We start from the raw sequence: 18,853 nt of genomic DNA on the forward strand, positions 1-18,853 counted from the left end.
GTACAGTCAGACATTAAGGCTAAAAGGATAACACAAAAAGTCCTGGGGACTTAATTGTTTCCATTGTGGTCCGTCCTATGTAGCCTATTCAATTCATCAATGCAAGAGCCCATCAGTCCTTTGTTAATGTGTGTGCAATAGAAACAAACTAGTCGCTTGGTCAAAAACCTAACAGCCGTGGGAGCTAATCACAAATAGGGTTAGTTAGGGTAGGGGTTCTCAAACGTTTTCATGTCAAGGACCCCCAAATTGACACTTATTACCCCGCGGACCCCCATTTGAAAAGATAAGCCAGGGACGGGACCCCAATAAGAGGAGGTTTTTACGGCTCTAGCAGTGATTCTCAACCATTTTAATTTCAAGGACCCCCAGTTTGACATGCATTAGGCTACGGACCCCAATTTAATGGCATTTATACCTCTGGGACCCCAATTCATATTGTAAAATCAATGTTAATTTAACTCTGAGAGTGTACAAATGGACCCTTTGGGGTCCATTTGGTTCCATTTGTACACTCTCAGAGATCCAGACCCATAAGAGTCCATTTGGTTCCTGTCCATCATTTAGCTGGGGACCCCCTGGAACCCCCTCAAGTACCCCTGGGGGTCCCCGGACCCCACTTTGAGAACCAATGAGTTAGGGTATGTCTGATTTGGTCCTTCTAGGAAAAGTGTTGTCGGCTATTGCTACAGCTTCACTGCTTGTAGGAGTTAAAATGCATTATTGATAATTTAGTGCCAATTGGTCTTTTGGTAAAGCTTAACAATATTTTCCAAGCCCATTTTGCTAACCATGTGGTTGCCAAACCAATCAAGCAACAATGAATCAAACAATTAAAACAAAACAATAATTGCAATGAAAGTTAAACGTATGAATAAAACATGTTCGAACCTCTTAAACCTTCTCGAGAAAAGATGTCTCCTATTGGCTATCTGCAGATGGATTGTGTTGGCATCAAAAGTCATGTTGTCATCAGGATGAATGGCTTTCTGTCCTTAAAGAATGTTTCGGCTAAAGTCTATAAGCATCTCTTTTGTTTTAGACACAGAGTTACAATTATGACTCAAAGTCATCACACTATTTGATGACATGGTCCAGATTGGACCATGATTGATGGCTCACCTCATGGTCCTGGAGGAGACTGACAATCATCAAATCATCAGCAAACTTAATTGAGATTGTATTAATCTTGATTCAATCAAATTGGTTTACTTTACTTCTCCAGTACAATTGCTTTGGAAAGTTTGCCATTTTGTCCTGTTTTTCTGACATTCAGTAAAACATTTACATGGGATGCAATATCCTAAACTTGTTTATTTATTCATGTATTTTAACATGCTCTCCTTTGAGTACACACAACCTGACAGGCTTGTGAACCAACGTAACAAATTGTCATTCTAACCAATTGTACATTTATGAGGGGCAGGTCAGTTAAAAGGGCAACTCACAAAAAGCTTGAGTGAATCAATTGGGTTGATGCTAATTTATGACTTGCTGATTGAATAGGAAAGGATGCCTTTTGCTCTACGCCCTGCCTCTGTCTTTTGTGATCATCTCAAGTGATGGAGAGAACAATATGCTCGTCTGTTTGGTGGAATTATGCATGTAAGGACCACATAATATTGAGGTCTGAAAGACTGTCCTGCTGGCTGCAGTAGCCTACAAAATCTCTCATACATGTCTGCTAGGCTGCGTCTAAAACACATAGAAAGGGGACATTTTTCACAGATGTGTACCATATCAATCGTTTTACTAATTGTATATATTGAGTGTAAGAGAACTGCAAATCTAGACAGCCTTGAATTCATGGCGTCTATTTTCGGTCGTGTGGCTGCATGCATTTCTAGTGCAGAGGTAGTAAACCTATGTCTCCCTCTGCTGGTAACAAATGGGAATGTCAGTGTTCTGTTTTCATTTGGTTGGTGCCCCTGAATGAATGAATGAAGACTTGTCTGATACTTTGTTACTTGTCCATTGATTTCGTTTAGTTTTCTGAGAAAGGAAAACAGCATGTTCATTATATTCCTTTTCCAAACATAAATCATTGATTGATACTTTTTTTTATCAGAGGTGTTGCATTCTTCATACATTGATGCAAGGCTAATTCATGTCTACATGATGATAAACTTACTCAGGTTTTGCCTTTCTGATTGAGCTATAAAACATTTAAAACATACTGTGGCAAGGGCCAAACTCACTACTAGCTATATCTATATTATCACTTATTGTACTAGGTACAATGTAACACTTGATGGAAAAACACACATTCAGTGAATATTCTTTTTATTTAGCAGTCCTCATGGAACATAAAAACACTATGTACAAAGGCGTAAATGTTTCAAATGTTAAGATGACATCTTAATAAAGGAATCATTTACCCGTCTTATGTCGCGAGTCTAACTGTTCAACATGTTTCATTAAAAATAAACATCCAAACTAAAATACTTCCTCAAAATTCAAACACTATGTACACAATGGTCCAACAAGTCACATTCAATTGAGTAAAATGTGATAGAAACAAACTGTGTGAAAAGTGACAGTAGCAAGACATTGGGAAGTTAAAACTGAAAACAACCTTACATTTAAGTATTTAAACACTTTATTCTAAGTGACCAAATAACCATTTTTTTTTCTTTAGTAAAAATGTACACACAGACTTTGGGGTCAAATAGATATTCTGTAGCATTTACAAGATCCCTAGTGTTAACCTAGACTTACTGTACTGTGTAGAACACATTCTAACCCCATTGTGGTGTGATTCTGCTATGAAGCTGAAAATACACTCATCGCATGGACTGACTCTGCTTATATGTACACATAATGCAACTGAAAAATAAAGTAGTTATGTTCACAAATACAAACTCAAAGCAGGTACATAATAAGTGAACACAGGCATCCAGTGGCATTTCACTGTAACCACGTAAGCCCTATTTAAAATAATATCAAACATTTTCAAAACAATCGTCTCTTCTTCACTTTTTCCCCCTTATATTACAGAAATAGTGGGTCTACACACTCACACAATGCGTTGCGATGCGACACATTGTATGCTTGTAGATCTATCCATTTTAAAAAACTTTCTTTTTTATTTTTATGATCGCCTGTAATGACATCACCAAAATAGGGAAGCCAGGGTTAAAGTGGTTATAATAAATGACCATATCATCCTTTTTGACATGTGGCAGTCTATGGAAGAATGGACCTATCTTACAAAAGTGAGAACACCAACATCAGAACATTATTTTGATGAAGTATGTTAAGTTTTATGTTATTTTGCTTTAATATATTTTTTAGAGGCATCAGACTACAATAAGAGAAATTATATAAGAAATCCTAATAAAGTAAGAGTGACAAAGGACCCAATTGTCAAAAAGGATCGTATGGCGTCCCTTCACACACATGCCATTACCCTGAGTACTGAGTTATTGACCAACAACACTTCTGACAGACCACTGTGATGAGATCGGTGCCATTCCACAGTTTTTGAGGATTCCAAAAGCATACACGCTGGTTTAAAAACAGATTTGTGTTAAAATGATAAAGCAGATCAGAACCATCTTCCCCCTTTAGCTAACTCCACGAAACCATCTGTCATTTTAGATTTTAGTCAAGATTAAAAAAAAACAAGTTCAAACATAGCAGATATACAAGCTCACAGCACGTAACTTAGTGCCACGCTGCGAGCTTGTACATCTGCTATTTTTGAACATTTTTGAAAAATCTTTTGAATCACGAAAAAGTTTAGAAACTAACGATTTAGAAGGTATTTGTAGGATCGGCCTCAGGTTTTAATGGGCTAACCTTCAAATATGAGAGGTGAACATTGTTGTCTTTTTCCCCACCCTGGAATCCGTTACTGAGATATTGAGTTCATACGACACCCTTAACTGAGAGCGTTCAGAGGTCAGGGGTTAAGGGCCATGGAGGCGATGGGAGGGAGGGAGGGAGGGGTCAGATGGGCTTGGTGGTGCTGTTGTAGACCAGGCGCTCCGTGTCCTCCATGGTGGTGACCTGGGAGCCGTTCATGGCCACTCGCTGGTGCTGTGGCTGCCTCTTCTTTCCCTTCAGGAAGCAGTAGGCCAAAACACAGAGCAGGATGAGGATCGCCAGTCCCAGGACAGCGGCTGCTACTATGATACCTGATGGGGGAAAAAAACATATTTTGATCAACTCAGTCATACATACAGTACGGTATATACATGTATGATGTACACGATGCATTGGCCGCTGCTGTTCATTGGAGCAATGCGTCAACGTGGTTGCCATATTGGCAGGGGCTAGCCGCACCTTCTAATGCACGGCTAGCATTAGGAGGCATACATACAATAGACGCTTCTATTGGAGCAGCAGGTCTCTCCACAGTTCAAATCACCATAACATGCTGAATTCTCAAATGATTTTCAAGCACTTTGGTTTGTTACAAATGCCAGACATTTAGTTAATGGACACTTGGTTAAAATAATAATAAGAAAAATTCATACCAAAACACAATATTTTATGTAGATAGCAACAGTAATGGTTAAGCACACGGTGGCACTTTAGTTTGCACGGATTGGTCATGTACTGCCATATTAGCCCTTCTGGTCACAGTTATCACTCATCAGTTATCAACCTCTCAGTCCTCACCCAGGGCAAATAAAGGACGATACGTGTCAAAGGTTTTTTTATAGATGAAAACCCACCTCAGGCCAACTAAAAGTCTATATTATTGTCAACATCAAAACAAAAATTAAGGGAGTAATTGTGTCATTAAGTATGTATGTTTAGTAAAAACTTAAATTGGTGGTTTGGTTAGCAAAAAATGTCAAGTTTAGATGGACAACTGCAGATCAATATACCATCTGCTGCATTCAGTGCCTCAATGCAATGTGAAAAAGGAGAACTGGTTCCATAGCAGTACCTCTGACCAACAATGACCCACAGCACGTAAAAGCTCATGGAGCAGAAAATGACTTTTAAAAGAGTCATTGTTAAGATGTCACTTAAAGAAAACCATTCTAGAGAGACAATAGCCTCATTTTCCAGAGTTATGGTGTCATGAAATTAATTACCCAGCTCACTGCTAGACTCTTGGCGTTCAAACTCCTCCTTTCTTGCAAATATGTCCTTTTCTAAAAATCAAGGATATAAAAACAAATTAGATTCAGGAAATTCAACTTCAGTCACATAAACAAATGTAATTTGAAATTTTACAGATTTTTATGATGTCTAGAAGTCAACCCACGTGTTACTCCTCTGCAGATTTTCAAACATGACGCCTCATCCTCAAATCGGTTCTCGTTGCCTCTGCAGCCTCCGTAGTTGAAGCGGAAGCATTTTTGATCAATGGGGTTGTAGTACCACTTCGTCACACTGTCCCTGCAGCTACCTGTGTGTGGCGGATCTGTGCAGCGAACTGTTGGGAAGAGAAACATTTAACTACTTACAACCTGGTGTCCCTATTTTGGCCTATATGCTTAATATATACATGTTGTAAGCCAGTGTTGCACAGCTAAAACAGCAGATCATAAGCTCACAACACGTTGCAGCTTGTTGTGAGCTCGTAGATCTGTTATTCGCGTCATATGATGATGTCAGACTTAAGTGGGTCATGTTAATTTCTTATTTATACAGCCAAGGAAGGAACATTGGAGCGCCACACAACACTAAAATGTACATTCATACACCGTACATAAATACATACATGCTAAAGAAGGATGGGGGATTATTAAGGCTAAAAGAATGCTAAGGATAATAGATATCAAAGGTTTGGACTTTAATCTATCCAAAGATTTTGCACTTATAATTTCACCTCGGTCTCTCAGTCGAAGTGATAGACAATCATAAATAGTACAGATGTAAAACACATATTTCAATCTTAAAGAAGAACATTTTCAAATTCACCTTTCTGCTCGTCCACTGGAATTTGCAGCAGAATTCTAAAGTTGGTGTTCACTGATGAAGGCATGAGAAACAGAAGTTAGGTTAGACAAGTCTTTCAAGGAAACATTTTCATCACTATCACAGCATCTACGATAGCAGAGTGAACCAGTATGAAAATGAAGCTTAGTTTGCATAGAAACTGCTCACAGTCTTTGCACTTTGCCTCGTCTGAACCGTCGGCGCATTGTGGGACCTGGTCACACTCCAGACTCTTGTCCAGACAGCAGCCGCTGGCGCAGGTGAACTGTTCTGCAGTGCATGGAGTCCCACATTGTTCTGTAACACAGAAACAGTGTTGTGGATGGTTATGATTAGGGGCATAACAGTTAATGAAACGAATTAATTTAATCGATTACAAAAAAAAATCTACAATGTAATATCGATTAACCCATTAAGACCATGAACACATCTGTGTAACCACTTAATTATTTTATACTTTGGCTATTCAAAATTAGCAGATATACAAGCTCATAGCGCAGTACTGAGTGCTGCTCTATGAGCTTGTAGATCTGCAATTTTTGAAAAATCTTGAAAATGTGTGCAAATCTTTGAATATATATTTTCTTCACTCTTTGCTTCTGGGGGTCCCTGCAACAAAATATTTTGAGATGGGGCCAGGGGTCCGCGGCCAAATACATATAATTTTGGGGGTCTTTGACATGAAAAAGTTTGAGCACCACTGATATAGTAACATACGTTTTTCAGAAAACTGTCAGGATTTAGAAGACATTTGTAGAATCAGCCTCAGGTCTTAAAGGGTTAATAATCTATCCCTATTTTGGGCATGTAATGTTTTTAATGTTTAAAAAGAAAATATAAAAATATATAAATAATAATGAAACAAGCTACAAGCTTATAGAGCTGTTATTTTCACTATTGTGCAATAAAGTATAAAATAACACTTAAGTCGTTAATTGATTCATTGATATATACATATATAAAAAATATGCTTCTAGATTAGCCGTACAAGTAATCGATAGAATAATCTCTAAGAATATAATCAATAGTTGCAGCCCTACAAGGTGGAACTTTTGTCAATTTAGCACATTCCATACACACATTTAAAGCCACAATCCGGGACTTAATAAATAAAACATTTTAACCAATAACTGGTATTGTATGATAATACAATATAACTAGTACATCTGCAGTGGCAGGAGCCTGTCTCCCTACACTTCCATTGAAGACATTTAGTGACTAGGGTTAGGATCCAATTTCAACGATTGCCTCTTAACGGTCTCTGATTCCTTAACGGTTCCCTTTAACGATTCCTATATATTAAAAAATATATATTTAATTTAGACTTTCATTACATTTTTTGGATAAAGACAAATTCAATCATACATACGGTATCACATACATATTATTGTAGTGGTTCTCAAAGTGAGGTCTAGGGACCCCCTGGGTTACTTAAGGGGGTTCCAAATGGACCCTTACGGGTCTGTAACTCTGAGAGTGTACAACTGGAACCAAATGGACCCTTACGGGTCAATTTGGTTCCATTTGTACACTCTCGGAGTTATGGCGGTCCTTGGAATTAAAACGTTTGAGAACCACCGACAGTGTAATAAACCGCCGGTTCCGGAAACGGTTCCAAATGTGATGGAACCGATTCCGGTTCCTCACCGGATCCCAGCCCCATCTGTGACCATTATGCCCGCCAACCACTCGGCCGCCCTGATCACCATTTGCATGCAATCATTTACCAACAGTCACCACCTACCTTTGCCTGCAGGTACCAATCCTCTTCCAGTTTTCTCGCCTCCTTTTTCTGAAACAGAACACAGCACAACATCAAATAAAGTTCTTTACTCAGCAGTTCTAAATTTACCGTCTCCATTATGAATACATATTCTATAAAACAGGAATATACTGCAGAGACATTTTTATCCTGACTTGTCCAGCTATTGGTTGATTCACTGTAATATCAGTGACGTAGGATTTTAAGATGTTACCACTGCTACATCCATTATAATTCACTCTGGATGAGAACATAAGCACAAATGGAAACTGTAAAATGTACTGTAGAAAATGACCCTAAATGCTAAACTGTTGTGGTTTAACATTAGCCCCTCCCATAGATAATCCAACAGAAACATTTTAGTCAAATAAATACTTAGAAATGTGTAAACCTGACTTCAAACTACAATATGCTCATAACCAGTGGTGGAAAGTAACTAAATACGTGTACTCAAGAACTGTACTTACTGTAAGTACAATTTTGAGGTACTTTTACTTTACTAGACTAATTCCAATTTTCAATACCTTTACTTCTACTCCACTACATCTCAAAAGACAAATATTGTACTTTTACTCCACTACAATTATTAGAAAATTTTAGTTACTAGTTACTTTGTAGATTTTGATTATTATAAAACATACATTAACCAGTTCAGCCCTATTTAAACTATTTGACAATAGCAAAGCTCACAGCTTGTAGATCAGCCATTTTCAAATATTTGTATACATTTTAGACATAATGATAACTTGTGAAATGGAACATTTTAACCCTAACCCTAACTTTTGTACTTTTACTCAAGTCAATTTTGAATACCAGACTTTTACTTGTAGTAGAGTAGAGTGTTTCTACAGTGCAGTATTGATACTTTTACATAAGTAAAACATGTGAGTACTTTTTCCACCACTGCCCATAACTAAGTCCAGTATAAGAAGATGAGAGAGAGAGAGTGAGTCAAGGGGTTGTTGGATGACGTACCGGAGCCAGAGCAGGCTCCGACACACTCTTGGTTGGACAGGTAGTTGTTGCGGTTGTGTCTGCAGCCTCCAAAGTTGAACTGTTCACACTTCTCTGAGGCAGCGTTGTAATGCCACCGAGGGAAGGAACCGCGACACGGTCCAATCTTCTTTGGAGCCATACAGTGGTCTGAGGGGAGGAACATCATCACATTCACATTTCTGGTGGTGGACCATATTATAGTGCAGTGGTTCTCAACCACCAGGGGGGGGGGGGGGGGGGGGGGGGGGGCTTTTAAGACCTTTTTAATACAAAAAAAAAGAGAGTAACCATCAAACTATACTACAAAAACTGGGGGGGGGGGGGGGCAGTATAACAGAACCACTGTCATAGTGTATTATGTCACACTCCCATCAACAATCTTGCATTTATTCTAAGTCTGAGAGTCTAGCGACAAAGTCACCAATAAACTTATCTCTAATTGCATTGACTTTAAGTATTTTTGGGAGTTTAGTTTACAAAAAGTAGTCTTAAGTAATTAGCAGTGTGAATTCAAATGGGTAAAGCGCTAAAATACACACACAAAATAAAAGTGTATGTATATTTTTGGAAATTCCCCTTTAGCAGACTGAACCACACATAGGCTAGATATTGTACTTGAGTAAACTTAAGGCTGCAAACAACACAGATTATTGTGACCTGTCCTAGACATTAATAATAATTTAGCTGGTTAGAACAATTTTATTTTGTCATAGTATGAGCTGAATCACAAGCACTTTAGAAACCAGACTACTTTTGACTAGTCCAAAAATAGATCTGTCTAATGTTTGATAGCAGGTTGTGTGACGTTGTGTGGCACTTCAGTTTGTCCCTATGTGGTGACAGACACACATGATTGCACAACTTACAAGGAAGTGGTGTCTCTCTTGAGTAACACTGACGTGTTTATAGATGAACCAGTTATGCTTCCATGATGTGGTTGTTGATGATGATGCATGTTGGCAAGAAGCACTATTGTGTTTTATCTGAGTCAGTTCATGATAATTAAAATAGTAAAAGCAACCACAAAGCTGCACTGTATTTTTCACAGTTTGCGTATTGTATGTTGGCGACCCCAAGTGGCAGAGAGAGTTATCCGTTTTGATACATGTACCACTGGTCGTAGCAGACCACTGAATATCATTGCAATAAATGTAAAGCATTTTAACCACGGACAGGTGATTTTTCTTTGCTTTTTTTGCTTCAATTCTTTATGATTTAGATTGCAAAAGATATTTTGTTTTAAAATCTTGCATAGTTCAGCATTAAAGCAAAAATGTTGACTATAAAAGCTGAAAGCTACTTTAGGGTCTGCTTATTAGATTCGATATAAAAGATGGAGTGGCAGCTACACAAAAAGATATAAATAAAACAACACTCAGGATATTAATAGGGCTGGTATGACTGAATTAAAGAGAAGCCTCTCATTCATTAAGCATGGAGCTGTTGGGTATGTAGCCTCAAGCCCCTAAAACTTGCACGTAAGTAATGTATTTAGGTGCAAATTTACAGAGACCGACATCTGGGGTCACTGCTGTGCCTTTGGCCCGTTCCATTGAATCACATTCCTAACACCACTCAGGCTTGTTAATGGCTAACTGAACGCAATGAATGGTTAAAAAGTCTTTCTTCCTTTTCCCCCAGACTACTAGATAGGCTTTCATTCAACCAGCAACATCTAAAGGATGGGCCTGACGTATTCAAAATACAGGATAGAAGATCATTGTTATGTGTATTAATCAGTGTTGAAGACTATCATGACAGTGACTACTGACTACAGTCCTTGTGTTTGTGAAACCCGAGCTGAAACCAGACCAACAGGTTTTGTGGAGTCAGGGGTGGAGAGAGGGACTGGGAGCATGGCAGGGCGGAAAGACAGAACTTCACAGAAGAGAATCACAACCGCTGCTTCTAGTGAAACACAACTGGCAGGTCTAACAAAAAAACGCCATGTTTTTCCTGGGAATTCCATCTCCATCCATTTTATTCCATGTGCCTACTGCATAACAACGTCAGAGCCTCAGTAAAAATCATGATTCTGCTTTCAGTTGGATAGACCAAACGAAGACAAAGACAAGCAAAATGACCAAATATGTCACAGTTCTGCAGTCATTTGCCTCAACGCTTTCCTGCTCATAGTGAGATGGGTTTGTCTGGCATGTTACTGTAATAGTACGATTAATTTCCCAATCTTGATGGCATTTCGACATTCAGCCCACTGGAAACAAATGGAGCAGGCTTTGACCTGTCTCTCTCATCACTACCAACACGGAAGGGCTTGTGTTCTTGATGTAACAGATGCAAATGATACCGGAACAGTTAACCACACAAACCTTAGCATCCCTATTCTGGCCTGGGCATGTGAAAGTGAAAATTTGGTGAAAATTGTACATCCGCTATTTTCTGTAAAGACATGTGTAGAGGCAAATATAGAACCCTGGGGACCCTGGTCAATGAACTATATAGGTAGTGGTCTAAATGATATTTTAACACAAAGAGCGTACTGAAGAGGGGTTTTAAAGCCAAAACATCTGTGTTACATTATAATTCCACATTGTACTGAATACATGTAATATAAATGATTTGGAGAGTTGAGAGTACAGACTTACACAACATTTACAATGCATGCATTAGATTTGTATCCATGTATGTAAATGACTGTATAACTAGCATCCATAGTTTCCTATCAGTCCAATCAACCAGGCTCTTGCAGACATCTTGTCCACATTCTGCAGAAGACATCTGCTAATCTGCACACTTTTTTTCAAGGGGATTTTAAAGGAAAAAAGCCAACGGTACCGGGATTCGCTTTTAGTGGGCTTTGACTCTCCTCAAAAGGAATTCATCGAATCGTTTCCACTCCAAACAGTTTGTCGCGATGGCTGATGCCGTCATAAACTCAGCGCAGTCAGAATGAGATGACTGAAGGCACTGGGTTCTAGGTAGCCGACACCGAAATCAAAGCAACAAAAAGGGATCGCAACCCCCGAGGTTCGGCTCCTTGTCTGGTGAACAGTTAGGTGATCTTTTTTTTTTTTTTTTACCTACCTATAGAAATGGGTGTGCTAACTTAACAGATACAAACAGCTAAGTTAAAAACATCCTTCTTCATAAAGTTATCTTCTGCTTCAAAAAGGTGGAAGGCAAAAAAAATATATACATACTTTATTGAGCCCAGTGGGGAAATTCCTCCTTGCATTTCAAACTACTTAAACTATATATACTTTAGTTGAGCGGAGTCCCCCCAGGGGTCGATACCAGAACCGCTCCTTTTCCCCCGGTCTACAACAAAATCACTTCACCAAAAATGGCTGATCTTCAAGCTCACATGTTGTTGCAACAGGACGCCAGGATACATGTGGTTGACCCATCCTAACTATTAGGAGCAGTGTGCACTGCAGCCAGCTCTAAGGCAGTGCCTTGCACAAGGTCACGGAAAGAAGTATGTTCCCAACATGCATGTCTATTGGTGTAGCAGGAAACCTACATGAATAAGGGCAGAATAAAGGCCTAGGACCTTCCTGGCCTACATCCACACACTAAACTATTTTCAAACGTAGCGTCCATGCTAATCTGGTGTTTTGAGCACTTAAAACAGAGACATTACAAAGCACTGCTGACCCCATTTTGGTGTGAAATCTCCTCATTGTATTTTAAATGGAGTCTTTTGAAAACATTCTTTGAATGTACAAGCTTTGTGTGACTAAAAGTACTGTTTCATGGATGTTGTTCTGAAATGGCTGTCCAATTTATGATTGCACAACATGTTCCTTGCATGAATCCACCATTGTAACATTAAGCATCAACATGTTGTGCCTCTCTCTCTCTCTCCCGCTCTCTCCACACACATTTCATGAGAAAATGGGTGAGACGTGAGTCTGTTCTGATCTTACAGTGGCGACAATAGATTTAAATCAATTACCCTAATTGAATAGGCGTAGTCTAAATAAACAATACATAAATCTTCCGAGTTGGTGAGGCAACAGTGCTAACCACTGAGCCTCTGTGCAACCCCTAAACCAGTGGCTTCCAAACACTGGGTCGGGCCCCATGTTTCTCCCGGACCCATCTTATGGGTCATTTACTCACGAGTAAATACTGTAAGTAAATAAAATAAAAAAATCTGCTGAATTTCATACATTTTCCGAAAGAAATCAAAGAAATTCCATAAATGTAATACACTTTAAGTAGAGAAAATAGCAGATCTACAAGCTCAACATGTTGTGAGCTTGTAGATTGGCTATTTTCACTAGTTTGTGTCCCGGGGAGACATCAAATTTCTCTTTGGGGTCTTGAGCTATTAAGTTTGGGGACCACTGCCCTAAACCCTTCTAAATGGGCTGTCCCATACACACGTCATTACACTGCATCTTAAACTGACAGATAAGACAAGACATATGGGTATCATGACTCTTCAGAAATGTCACCAAATACCAAATAAACATGACTCATGTTTGTACTTGGCAGTGAGTCAGTATGAGTCCACAGCCGAAGCAGAACTACCCCCCATAGAAATCATTATCAAATACTTTCTTTCTATCCATATTTACCTTCTTTCTTTCTATGCATAAATACCTTCTTTCTATCCATATTTCTGTTCTGTATCTCTAAGTAAATAAAGTCCTTTTGCACACCTTGTAGAAAGGAACGAACAGCCAACATAGAAAAGAGGAAAAAGTCCTGCACTCTGTCTTCACTTAAAGCTAAATGTATTTGAAGAAGCAATGTTTTGGTCAAAATAAACTTGTATCCTGTGAGTCTAGGCAGTGTGCAGAACCGTTTCCTCTTCTCTATATCTTGTATCTATAAAATCTTTAAAAAAAGAGAACTTTAGAAACGACAGACCAGGCTGATATTTCCGGTGTGAGAAATGCTGTTGTATGGTTTTCAGATGACATGACAGACTGATGTTTCTCACCCAGCAAACAAACAAACAAACAAACAAACAAACAAACAGGTAAAAGTAATCTTGTCAGAATCACTCTACTTGACAGTACAACTGTAGAACTGTGTGTTTTCTTTCACTTAAAGGGGTATTTCACTTTAAAACTACTCTGGCTTTTTGGTCCCCTTTAGTTCTTGTTGAGGTATTTGTCACTGTGTGTGTACATTAGCAAATAAGTGAATTTTGGCCCCTGCATTTACCGATCCAAACTATTAGCAGCAGTCAGTGCCATTAACAGTTAGGGAAAAGTTAGGGGTTAAGTGTCTTGCTCAGGACACTTGAGCAAGACACTGCCAGCTCTAAGGCCCCCTTAGAGTTGGCAAAAAATAATTGTTCAAATAGCCGATCTACGAGCTCACAATGTGTCGCTGTAGATCAGCTATTCATATTTTAAAATGTTTTTCAAGATAGTAAAATATGGCTTATAAGTTAAGGGATAAGGGGTAAGGCGGTGTGCAAGATAGGGCTCTTAGCGTCAGGACACTTCGACACAGACTGGGCCCCATAATATCGGTAATATCACGCTGTGGTCGTAGCGTTGAGAATTAATTTAAATGCAGTTTTATGTCATTATAATTTTGTAACAGTCATTTTTAATACCGATAAAATATGCTGGCTGGCTATTGGCTCACTCAGATTCCTAATAAATCTACATTGGTCCTAGAAAACCAACAATCAATCCCCTAGGCCTAGGGCCTAGAGTAGCTCTACTCACCATCAGACTGTTCAGGCGTTAGGACCAAGACTGTGATCTGAGTTGAATCCGATTGGCCGCTGGAATCGGTGACAGTCAACTTGAACTTGTACACTCCAGAGGTGAGATTGGACACGATGACTTGGTCATCAAAGTTGGTTGTCTGTGTGTGGCACGGAAAGAAACGCCTTCATAAAGCAGTACAAACCACCAGGATTTGAACAAAGTCACAAAAGTATTATAGTCACAAAACAAACAAAACACATGCAACACAAAGAAGGGCTATGGCTGTATTTTACACCATAATTCCTCTGACGTCATTGTATCTTTGCCCACCTCCACGACAGCGAAAGGGTTTCCAGACACTTGCTGCCACAGGAAGGACACGATCTTGTGGTCGTCTTTGCTCTGGATGCCATTGAGCGTCACGCTGTCCTGAGGCTGCACCACCTGGTCCTGACCGCCGTTGGCCTCGGGCGGCTGGTCATTCGCATCTGGAACGACACCACAACAACGGATTCAATGTACATAACACACGCACGGGCGACAAAATGAGGAGAAAGTAGTTGTCAGTAGGGTTGGGATGCGGAACCGGAGGGAATCGGATGCAACATTGAGGAACCGGAATCGGTTCCAATTACATTTGGAACCGCTTCCGGAACCGGGTTTTATCACACTGTCAGAGCTGGCATGTGGACTTAACGTCTGCTATACAATTACAATACCGGTAGTTCTCAAACTTTTACATTTCAAGGACCACCATAACTCTGAGAGTGTATGAAGCCTTGAATCCATGGATTCTTTTTTGTTTTTGTCGCATTCCTAAGCTAATAATTTGATTCCTGTCTCCTACCGGCTAATGTAGCCAGTAGGAGACACAAAGTACATTATTTGTGTCTCCTCAAATTATTGTCTTACGAATGCCACAAAAACAAAAATAAATCCATGAAATCAAGGCTTCATGGGGTAATTTATAGAAAATAAGTCATTTTTTTGGGTGAACTCCTCCTTTAAAGGGTACCTTTAAGGAAATCTGACCGTTAAAATCCTAAAGGATCCCAAGTCTAGTTGTCAGATAGGAATCAATTGTGGCTACAAGCAGTCGTTTGACATATTCAGCCAACACAAGAGCACCGTTTTCAAATCAGGTTCATCATGTGGCTGAAATGTTTTGTGTCTATTCAGCATTCACCGTGTTGTCGGTACCAGAGGCAAAACACTAGGCTTGGAGGAGCCACCAGCTCTCACAGGATATGGGTTTGTATAGAAAACAGAAACCTAAGCCTGTGACAGGACGGAGCCATAATGAAATCTGTGCATGTGCCAACATGCAGCGAGGGAGCATTCTCCCATCCGCCAGGGGCCTAAATAACAACAGATTAGAAGCCTGACTTTGAACCACCCATGCCGCAAAACAATCACTTTATACTTGGGTCACACACTCACACTACAAAACTGAGGTCTAATTGCTCATGAGTAAATGGCTAAAATAAAATCCTTCAGTAGGCCTTTTAAACACTACAATATAAAACTCTTGAGAAGCGTACAAATGGAACCAAGTGGAACTTGCAGGTCCATTAGGTTCCATTTGTACGCTCTCAGGAGGATACAGGAATTGTGGACACCTAAACAGTGTGGGCAGCTCAATGTTAAATTGGCTATTTTAACCCATTAAAACCGGGAAAGGATCGGTTTCATTTAAAATTTTAGCTATAGATATATATATAGCAACATACGTTTTTCAAAAAACTCTAAGGATTTAGAACAGTGGTTCTCAAGAATAGCAGATCTACAAGCTCACAGCGCATCACTTCATGCTGCGCTGCGAGCTTGTATATCTGCTATTTTTGAACATTTTTCAAAAGTGTTTGAACATTTTTGAATAATTGTGCTTTTTAAACACAAATCTTCTCTTCTGGGCGGGGGTCCCTGGCATAAAAATGTTCAGATGGGGGGGGTCCTTTGCACAAAAAGGTTTGAGTACCACTGATTCAATGAGAAAGCATTTGTAGAATCTGCCTAAAAAAAGTGTTTTAAATGAACAATAACATTACTGTGTATAAGATTATTGTCCTCAGCCAGGTGACTGTCATACACAGAGTCAAGGATGTAGCTGATGGAGCCCTTCTTCTAAGGTCTAAAATAAATCATCCCTTCTACTTGGCTCTAGTTTCTAAGGTCTAGGTCTAATCCATCCCTTCTTCTAAGATCTAGTTGCAGGTCTAAATCGTGGGGTTTTAAATCAAACAAACAATAAGGACATTTACTGTGTATATGATTCGCGTCCTCGGCCAGGTGACTGTCATACACAGTGTCCAGGATGTAGCTGATGTATCCCTTCTTCCTGACGAATCTGCAGGCGTATTTGCCATTGTAGAGGCAGTCGAAGATGAAGCAGGACCTGACGGTGGTGGTCTCCGTCATCTCCTCCCCCGGCGGACCGCCGCTGCCCTCCATGAAGGCCACGTTGCAGCGGGGGTCCAGGCAGCAGGCGCGCACGCAGTCCTTGTAGCGCCCGACCGGCGGCTTGGCGATGAACGTCGCCCCGGCCTTCACCGACTCGTCGGCGTCCAGGATGAAGTCCTCGCGGCCCCGCTTGAACTTGGCCAGACACTGCTCCCCGAAGCCCTCCTGGTCCTGGCCGTGCGTGGAGACGCACAGCAGACCGAACAACAACAACACCACCACCTGGAGACGGAGAAGACCACCGAACCCAAACAGTCCACTTTTTGGGACCTGGAGGAGAGTCATTGTTGAGAATTGTATTTAAAAACTCCAAAATAAATAAATTAAATTTAAATTTAAAAAAAAAAAGAATCCTCCACACCACAGATAAATCCGATCTTGGTTGACCTGTTGGGAAGAGAGATGGATGTTTAAGTTAGATGGAATGTTATTATAAATAACACACTACTACAGAGAGAGAGGCTAGTCTAGGCCGCTAGTCTCAGTCTAGTTGCGCTTTTCTTTTCTCCTCAAATCATTACTGAAGGTGAAGTGAAGAAACGTTCAATTTATGGTCTTTCACAGAGGTTGTCTTCCTTCCCGTTTGATCTCCGACAAGGAAAAGGAGCCTTAATTATCCAGAAAACACTTACCGGGTTGTTCTTCTACGCAAAAACCGAGCCAAATCTTTCCATTATTCTCAGGTGAGTCACTCCTTTACCTGCGAAAAGAAACACAGGAAGTGAAATAGTACTCCAGTCAGTCACTGAGGAGGCGTGTAGAGACGACACTCCCTCCCAACGACACTCATTACGACACACAGTATCGACAGTGGGTGGAAAGTAAACAGAGTACATTTACTCAAGTACTGATAAGTAACATTTTCAGTTTTTTTTTTACTTTGCTGGAGTATTTCCAATCTTCAGTACTTTTACTTCTACTCCACTACATCTCAGAGGCAAATATTATACTGTTACTTACTCCACTACAATTATATGAAAACTTTAGTTACTAGTTACATTTCGGCCATTTGAAAATAGCAGATATACAAGCTCACAATGCGTTGCATGCAACGCATTGTGAGCTTGTAGATCTGCTATTTTTAATATATTTATATGTGTATTTTTATACATTTTATACATTTGAAACCTTGTGAAATCATTGGACATTCTGCATAATGAGTACTTTCTACTTTTGGTACCTACAATTTTGATGCCAATACCTTTGTACTTTTACTCAAGTACATTTTTTATTCCAGACTTTTACTTGTAACAGAGTATACAAGTACAACATTGCAGTATTGATACTTTTACTTAAGTAATAAATGTGAGTACTTTTTGGTTTTCTACCACTTCACGTGGCTCATTTGAAAGACTTCTCCAGGATTACATTTTGTACTGGCCCACTCAAAGTGCTGTTATCATGAAATAATCTAAAGAGGTAAAATGAAAATGCCTAGCAAGGCCTTTTATGGGCTATGGCTGCTATGCATCAAACTGTTATAAAATAGGTTATGTATAATCAATCACAGTTCATATCATTATATTTGCTGCATACTTTTGATTGGGGGATGGCTGAGAAATGTATAGAATTATAGAATGAAGTTGATTATAGATTAATGTGCTGCCAAGACGATTTTCATTTTAATCCACAAGAGGGCAGTATATTCATATAATATTTAAAGGACGACTTCACCCTTTTCAACCTTATCCTCATACAATTGGTCCTCACTAATGCTCATTATAAGATGATACATTTTTATTTTTTTCCCCCTACTTGGTCTGTGTCTCATAGGAGGGCTGTCTCATAGGAGGGCTGTGGACAGTTCAGAAACCCACCTACCAGTGGCAGATTCTTTTTTTCAAACAAGATTAAAAAATATGTATTTTTATTAAGGTGAGAACAATGGCTTCCATTATAGCATGTTAACTTTCCAGGAATAGAAAGCCTGCCGTTTCTATTAGCTTGGATTCCACATTGATGATGTCACTGGTTTGATTGATTGATTGATTGATTGAATATTTTATTAGGCAAAAAAATGTAAAAAAAACACATTTACATTTAAAATACTTTGTCTAACAGGTCCGTTCATAAAAGTCCTTGCGGACTTGTT

The 18,853-nt window shown here is 39.5% G+C and overlaps 1 protein-coding gene across 1 annotated transcript; it reads right to left on the bottom strand.

The window, feature by feature from the left end:
* Positions 1-2,266: 2,266 nt before the first annotated feature.
* Positions 2,267-17,476, bottom strand: spint1a (serine peptidase inhibitor, Kunitz type 1 a). Its single transcript, XM_084043898.1, has 11 exons — positions 17,394-17,476; positions 16,563-17,148; positions 14,632-14,789; positions 14,317-14,458; positions 8,639-8,806; positions 7,646-7,693; positions 6,070-6,198; positions 5,884-5,934; positions 5,225-5,395; positions 5,052-5,111; positions 2,267-4,139 (listed from the first exon to the last, which is right to left on the bottom strand). The coding sequence occupies exons 2-11, from the start codon at positions 17,044-17,046 to the stop codon at positions 3,952-3,954; spliced, it is 1,599 nt and encodes a 532-aa protein (XP_083900024.1). The 5' UTR covers positions 17,047-17,148; positions 17,394-17,476; the 3' UTR covers positions 2,267-3,951.
* Positions 17,477-18,853: the final 1,377 nt, after the last annotated feature.

Source organism: Gymnoscopelus microlampas, assembly GCF_963454915.1.
Source record: "Gymnoscopelus microlampas genome assembly, chromosome: 20".
Lineage (NCBI taxonomy): Eukaryota > Metazoa > Chordata > Actinopteri > Myctophiformes > Myctophidae > Gymnoscopelus > Gymnoscopelus microlampas.